Source organism: Neophocaena asiaeorientalis, unplaced genomic scaffold (genome assembly GCF_003031525.2).
Source record: "Neophocaena asiaeorientalis asiaeorientalis breed wild unplaced genomic scaffold, Neophocaena_asiaeorientalis_V1.1 scaffold590, whole genome shotgun sequence".
Classification (NCBI taxonomy): domain Eukaryota; kingdom Metazoa; phylum Chordata; class Mammalia; order Artiodactyla; family Phocoenidae; genus Neophocaena; species Neophocaena asiaeorientalis.
The window spans coordinates 245,819-253,851 of record NW_020173112.1 but is presented as its reverse complement, the minus strand read 5'-3'; the positions used below and the strand labels follow the sequence as shown (position 1 = coordinate 253,851).

General features: G+C 38.6%; 1 protein-coding gene across 1 annotated transcript in view; it reads right to left on the bottom strand.

Moving 5' to 3' along the window:
- Positions 1-499: 499 nt before the first annotated feature.
- The window catches only part of LOC112398800 (protocadherin-11 X-linked-like), a gene marked incomplete at its 5' end in the record, with an annotated part of 185,200 nt that continues 177,666 nt past the window's right edge, over positions 500-8,033 (bottom strand). Inside the window, one exon of the mRNA XM_024743521.1 lies at positions 500-1,182. Within this exon, the coding sequence (XP_024599289.1) occupies positions 500-1,182 (683 nt within the window). The remainder of the gene's footprint in view (positions 1,183-8,033) is intronic.

Below are 8,033 nucleotides of genomic sequence, written 5' to 3'. Positions count from 1 at the left end.
ATATCAAACAAAAAGACAAGCAAAAATGCCACCGTACTTAAACCTTCTAACAGTCTAAACAAAAGTTTAGATAGAATAAACGTACTCTTGGAAAATCAGATATTTGTTAGTTTTCCATTAGCTATGTACTGGGTCCACAAAAAACAGAATGGAAAAAAATCAGTAATATTGCACATGTTGGTAAAAATAAATGAAAAAATACAGTGCACCAGAAATAATATATACTATATATTAATATCTGCCATGATAAGCCTTTCTGTACAAAAGGGTGTGACTTTTTTTCAATTTCTTTTATTTTTAAATACACATTCTGAATTAATCAAATTGTAAATTTATTTTTAACTTTTGACTAAGGGTCTAGCTCTAGACTTGATTCTGGTATTGGTTTCTATTTACATAGCTATTTATAAATCTAACAATCTGAAGTATTCATTGAAATTGGATCTTAAACTTTGATTATATATATCCTGTTGGAAAATGTGAAGTAGCAGTTTTAGTTTTATAAAGGATGTTCTTCCATAGTGGGAGAATCACCCCTAGAGGGTCTGGCCTGCTGCTCTGGAGTGAAGGTTTTCAAGGGAATGACTTTAATTGAATCATCACTAGGATGAAGTCTTTCAAACATGGCATAAAACTGAGATCTTGTACTACCTTGTGATCCCTGATCAAGAGAAAGTAGTCCATCAGGGCCAGCACCTTGCCCCCAACCTTGCTGCAGACCCATTGGTAGTTGTGCGGGGCTGCAATGGAGGGCAGCAGCCTGTGGCAGAGGAGGGCTGCAGTGGATTGCGGCAGCCTGTGCCAGGGGAGGGCTGTAGTGGAGGGCAGAGGCCTGTGCTGGTGAAGGGCTGTGGCAAAGAGCAGTAGCCTGTGCTAGAGGTGGGCTGTGGTGCAGAGTGGAGGTCTGTGCTGGTGGAGGGCTGTGGCACAGTGCAATAGCCTGGGTCACCGGCGGACTGTGGCAGAGCACAATGGTCTGTGTCACTGGAGGGTTGTGCCGGCGAAGAGTGGTCTGCGTCAGGGGTGGGCTGTGGCACAGAGCAGAGGTCTGTGCCTGTAAAGGGCTGGAATGTGTCAGAGAAGCTGGCATCCAGCAGGCATCAGAGTGGCCCAAGATGAGACATTCTTGAGTGCAGTTGTCAGAGGCCTCTTCCAAGGTTGGTTGAACAGTTATTTCTGCAGCTGTTAGGGTGGGAAACAAATGATAAAATTTATGTTTCAAAGACATATGTTTAATAGCTACTTAAAATAAATCATATTGTTACAGGAACATTTAATAATCTGTATATAAATGCATCAGAGACTTCTAATATTTTCACAATTGGTACTTGATTTGTCAAGAAATAATTCTTACAGTAACATAAATAGCCAGGAGTGGGAGGATGGCATTTCATTTCTATAATTAGGATACTTTGGTTTAGTCTCCCAAATGTAGATATTTTAAATTGTGTTTGTGACCGGGAATGGAAGCTGTGATCATTGATCTCTACACACAAGTCAGTTGAAATATGGTCCTAACACAAAGAGACGACATGAGTGAAACCAGTCACAGAATGGTAAATGGAAAAACCAGTCACAGAAACATGTAATTAACTAACGAATTATAGCTAATGGTTTGGTTAAGAATCTAATTAATTAATCTGAGAATAAATCTAAGAATCAATTAGGTTAATTTGGAAACATAGCTTATTGAACTCTAAGATATGTCTTTTAGTTTCCAGAATGAAATATAGCTGTAATTATCTTAGAGACAATTGATTTCTGTATTCCTCATTTTCTGAAATCATGGCATATCAGTTTAGCAACATAATGAATTACAGATCCAAAATACTTAGCTCTAAACTACAATACTTTTTAAAACTCCTTTATAAGATTTCTGTAACATTTTCAAATGTCCATAGGTATGAAATATCAATAAGTATACCATACAAAGACTAGCCAAGTAAAGATAGAGTAGCTATATCAATATAAAAGTTGACTTTAAAGCAAAGAATGCTACTAGTGATAGTGAAGGATATTACATCATGACTTTTTTTTTAAAAAAAGGTCATTTCTCTAAGAAGACACAACAATCCTAAAAGTTAAAAATAGAATTCATGTTCCTATAAGTCCCCAACAGGATATAGAGTCCAGGTACTGTCATTATCCTATCACACTTAAAGCCAAAGAATAGTATCAGAAGTGATTCTCATTAATAAGACTAATTTTCTCCATTAGATAACCATTTACTTTTCTTCATTTAGAAGGCACTTTAAAAATTTCCCTATGAGCTTAACATTTAAAATATTCTATATTTTTGCACAATTATATTTGGGAAGTATTTGGAAAGGTAGAGTGTTATATATTTGGGGTGACATTAAATCATAAAAGCATGCATGGAAATATATGAACATACATACAACTATACTTTAAAACAAAATTTAATTTCCTCACCATCAGAAAAGCAACTGATCTGGCAGCTTTAAATTTTACAACACAAGAATATATCATAATTTCAACATTGAGTTATTTGCCTCTTTATGATGAGGAAACATACCAAGTCATTTTCACTGAAATATATGATTTATAGAAATTCCTTTTTTAACAGCTTTATTGAGATATAATTCACATGCCATAAAGTTCACTCATTTAAAGTGAATAATTCAATGGTTTTTAGTATATTCACATAGTTGTGCAACTATCACCACAATCAATTTTGGGACATCCTTATCAGTCCCAAAAGAAACCTGGTATCCATTAGCAGTCACTGGCCACTTCCCCCCAAAATCCACTGCCCTAAGCAACCATTAATGTACCTTTTTCTTCGATAGATTTGCCTATTCTAGGCATGTAATATGAGTGGAATCCTTTAAATGAAGTCTTTTGTGACTGGCCTGTTTCATTTAGCATAATGTATTTAATGTTCACCCACGTTGTAGCATGTATCAGCACTTCAGTTATATTTTTTATTGCTCAAGATTACACTTTGTATGATTATACCACATTTTATTTATTCATTCATCAGTTGATGGACATTTGGGTTGTTTTTACTTTTTGGTTATCATGAGTAATGCTTTATCAACACTGTATAAAAGTTTTGAGGGAGGGGAAGATGGCGGAAGAGTAAGACGTGGAGATCACCTTCCTCCCCACAGATACACCAGAAATACATCTACACGTGGAACAACTCCTACAGAACACCTACTGAACACTGGCAGAAGACCTCAGACCTCCCAAAAGGCAAGAAAGTTCCCAGGTACCTGGGTAGGGCAAAAGAATAAGCAGAGACAAAAGGATAGGGATGGGACCTGCACCAGTGGGAGGGAGCCGTGAAGGAGAAAAGGTTTCCACACACTAGAAGCCCCTTAACAGGTGGAGACTGTGGGTGGCAGAGGGGGAAAGCTCCTCTCCATGGAGGAGAGCGCAGCAACAGGGATGCGGGGAGCAAAGCGGGGGGATTCCTGCACAGAGGATCAGTGCCGACCGGCACTCACCATCCCGAGAGGCTTGTCTGCTCACCCACCGGGGCGGGCGGGGCTGGGAGCTGAGGATCGGGCTTCGGTCGGAGCTCAGGGAGAGGACTGCGGTTGGTGGCATGAACACAGCCTGCAGGGAGTTAGTGCCCCATGGAGAGCCGGGAGGGAGTCCAGGGAAAAGTCTGGATCTGCCGAAGAGGCAAGAGACTTTTTCTTCCCTCTTTGTTTCCTGGTGCGTAAGGAGAGGGGATTAAGAGCGCTGCTTAAAGGAGCTCCAGAGATGGGCGCGAGCTGCGGCTAAAAGTACGGACCACAGAGATGGGCATGAGACGATAAGGCTGCTGAGGCCTCCACCAAGAAGCCTGTGTGTGATCACAGGTCACTAACCACAGCCCCTTTCCGGGGAGACTGTGCAGATCGCCACTGCCAGGGTCCCGGGATCCAGGAACAAGTTCCCCAGGAGAACGCCCAGCGCACCTCAGGCTGGTGCAACGTCATGCTGTCCTCTGCTACTGCAGGCTCTCTCCGCACTCCGCAGCCCTCCCTCTCACCCAGCCCGAGTCCCCGAAGCAGCTGATTTTAAAAAACAATTTTTTTCTTAATAATTATTTTTTATTTTAATAACTTTATTTTACTTTATCTTACTTTATTTTATTTTATCTTTTTTCTTTCTTCCTTTCTTTCTTTCCCTCCTTCCCTGCTTCTGTACTTCCTTTCTTCCTTCCTCCCTATCTCCCTCCCTTCTTTCTTCCTTCCTTTCTTTCCTTCTTCCTTTCCTTCTTTCTTCCTCTCTTTCTTCCTTTCTTTCTTTCTTTCTTTCTTTCTTTCTTTCTTTCTTTCTTTCTTTCTTTCTTTCTTTCTTCCTTTCTTTCTTTCTTTCTTTCTTTCTTTCTTTCTTTCTTTCTTTCTTTCTTTCTTTCTTTCTTTCTTTCTTTCTTTCTTTTCTTTCTACATTTTCTCCCTTTTATTCTGAGCTGTGTGGATGAAAGGCTCTTAGTGCTAAAGCCAGCAGTGAGTGCTTTGCCTCTGAGGTGGGAGAGCCAACTTCAGGACACTGGTCCACAAGAGACCTCCCAGCTACACAGAATATCAAACAGAGAAAATCTCCCAGAGATCTCCATCTCAACACAAGCACCCAGCTTCATTAAATGACCAGCAAGTTTCAGTGCTGGACACCATATGCCAAACAACTAGCAAGAAAGGAACAAAACCCTACCCATTAGCAGAGAGGCTGCCTAAAATAATAAGTCCAGAAACACACCAAAACACACCACCAGACGTGGACCTGCCCACCAGAAACACAAGATCCACCTCATCCACCAGAACACAGGCACTAGTATCCCCCACCAGGAAGCCTACACAACCCACTGAACCAACCTTAGCCACTGAGGACAGACACCAAACACCATGGGAACTATGAACTTGCAGCCTGCAAAAAGGAGACCCCAAACACAGTAAGATAAGCAAAATGAGAAGACAGAAAAACACAGCAGATGAAGGAGCAAGATAAAAACCCAAAAGACCTAACAAATGAAGATGAAATAGGCAGTCTACCTGAAAAAGAATTCAGAATAATGATAGTAAAGATGATCCAAAATCTTGGAAATAGAATAGACAAAATGCAAGAAACATTTAACAAGGACCTAGAAGAACTAAAGATGAAACAAACAACAATGAACAACACAATAAATGAAATGAAAAAGACTCTAGATGGGATCAATAGCAGAATAAGTGAAGCAGAAGAACGGATAAGTGACCTGGAAGATAAAACAGTGGAAATAACTACTGTGGAGAAGAATAAAGATAAAAGAATGAAAAGAACTGAGAACAATCTCAGAGACCTCTGGGACAACATTAATCTCACCAACATTCGAATTATAGGGGTTCCAGAAGAAGAAGAGAAAAAGAAAGGGACTGAGAAAATAGTTGAAGAGATTATAGTTGAAAACATCCCTAATTTGGGAAAGGAAATAGTTAATCCAGTCCAGGAAACACAGAGAGTCCCATACGGGATAAATGCAAGGAGAAATACACCAAGATACATATTAATCAAACAGTCAAAAATTAAATACAAAGAAAACATATTAAAAGCAGCAAGGGAAAAACAACAAATAACACAGAAGGGAATCCCCATAAGTTTAACAGCTGATCCTTCAGCAGAAACTCTACAAGTCAGAAGGGACTGGGAAGACATATTTAAAGTGATGAAGGAGAAAAACCTGCATCCAAGATTACTCTACCCAGAAAGGATCTCATTCAGATTTGATGGAGAAATTAAAACCTTTACAGACAAGCAAAAGCAGAGAGAGTTCAGCACCACCAAACCAGCTTTACAACTAATGCTAAAGGAACTTCTTTAGGCAAGAAACAGAAGAGAAGGAAAAGACCTACAATAATGAACCCAAAACAATTAACAAAATGGGAATAGGAACATATATATCGATAATTACCTTAAATGTAAATGGACTAAATGCTCCCACCGAAAGATACAGATTGTCAGAATGGATACAAAAGCAAGACCCATATATATGCTGTCCACAAGAAACGAGCTTCAGACCTAGCAACACATACAGACTGAAAGTAAGGGAATGGAAAAAGATATTTCATGCAAATGGAAACCAAAAGAAAGCTGGAGTAGCATTCTCATATCAGACAAAATAGACTTTAAAATAAAGACTATTAGAAGAGACAAAGAAGGACACTACATAATGATGAAGGGATCAATCCAAAAATAAGATAAAACAATTTTAAATATTTATTCACCCAACATAGGTGAACCTCAATGCATAAGGCAAATACTAACAGGCATAAAAGGGGAAATCAACAGTAACACATTCATCGTAAGGGACTGTAACACCCCACTATCACCAATGGACAGATCAACCAAAATGAAAATAAATAAGGAAACCAAAGTTTAAATGATACATTAAAGAAGATGGACGTAATTGATATTTATAGGATATTCCGTTCATAAACAACAGAATTCACATTTTTCCCAAGTGCCCATGAAACATTCTCCAGGATAGATCATATCTTGGGTTACAAATCAAGCCTTGGTAAATTTAAGAAAATAGAAATTGTATCAAGCATCTTTTCTGACCACAATGCTAGAGACTAGATATCAATAACAGGAAGAGATCTATAAAAAATACAAACACATGGAGGCTCAACAATAAACTACTTAATAACAAAGTGATCACTGAAGAAATCAAAGAGGAAATTAAAAAATACCTAGAAACAAATGACAATGGAGACATGACGACCCAAAACCTATGGGATGCAGAAAAATCAGTTCTAAGAGGGAACTTTATAGCAATACAATCCTACCTTAAGAAAAAGGAAATATCTCAAATAAACAACCTAACCTTGCACCTAAAGCAATTAGAGAAAGAAGAACAAAAAAGCCCCAAAGCTAGCAGAAGGAAAGAAATCATAAAAATCAGATCAGAAATTAATGAAAAAGAAATGAAGGAAACAACAGCAAAGATCAATAAAACTAAAAGCTTGTTCTTTGAGAAGATAAACAAAATTGATGAACCATTAGCCAGACTCATCAAGAAAAAAAGGGAGAAGGCTCAAATCAATTGAATTAGAAATGAAAAACAAGTAACAACTGACACTGCGGAAATACAAAAGATCATGAGAGATTACTACAAGCAACTCTGCCAATAAAATGGAAAACCTCGAAGAAATGGACAAATTCTTAGAAGAGCACAACCTGCCAAGACCGAATCAGGGAGAAATAGAAAATATGAACAGACCAATCACAAGCACTGAAATTGTAACTCTGGTTAAAAATCTTCCAACAAACAAAAGCCCAGCACCAGATGGCTTGACAGCAGAATTCTATCAAATATTTAGAGAAGAGCTAACACCTGTCCTTCTCAAACGCTTCCAAAATATAGCAGAGGGAGGAACACTCCCAAACCCATTCTACAAGGCCACCATCACCCTGATACCTAAACCAGACAAGGATGTCACAAAGAAAGAAAACTTCAGGCCAATATCCCTGATGAACACAGATGCAGAATTCCTCAACAAAATACTAGCAAACAGAATCCAACAGCACATTAAAAGGATCATACAGCACAATCAAGTGGGGTTTATTCCAGGAGTGCAAGGATTCTTCAATATACGCAAATCTATCAATGTGATAAACCATATTAACAAATTGAAGGAGAAAAAACATATGATCATCTCAATAGATGCAGAGAAAGCTTTTGACAAAGTTCAACACCCATTTATGATAAAAACCCTGCAGAAAGTAGGCATAGAGGGAACTTTCCTCAACATAATAAAGGCCATATATGACAAGCCCACAGCGAACATCATCCTCAATGGTGAAAAACTGAAAGCAGTTCCACTAAGATCAGGAACAAGAGAAGGTTGCCCACTGTCACCTCTCTTATTCAACATAGTTTTGGAAGTTTTACCCACAGCAATCAGAGAAGAAAAGGAAAGAAAAAGAATCCAAATCAGAAAAGAAGAAGTAGAGCTGTCACTCTTTGCAGCTGACATGGTACTATACATAGAGAATCCTAAAGATGCTACCAGAAAACTACTAGAACTAATCAATGA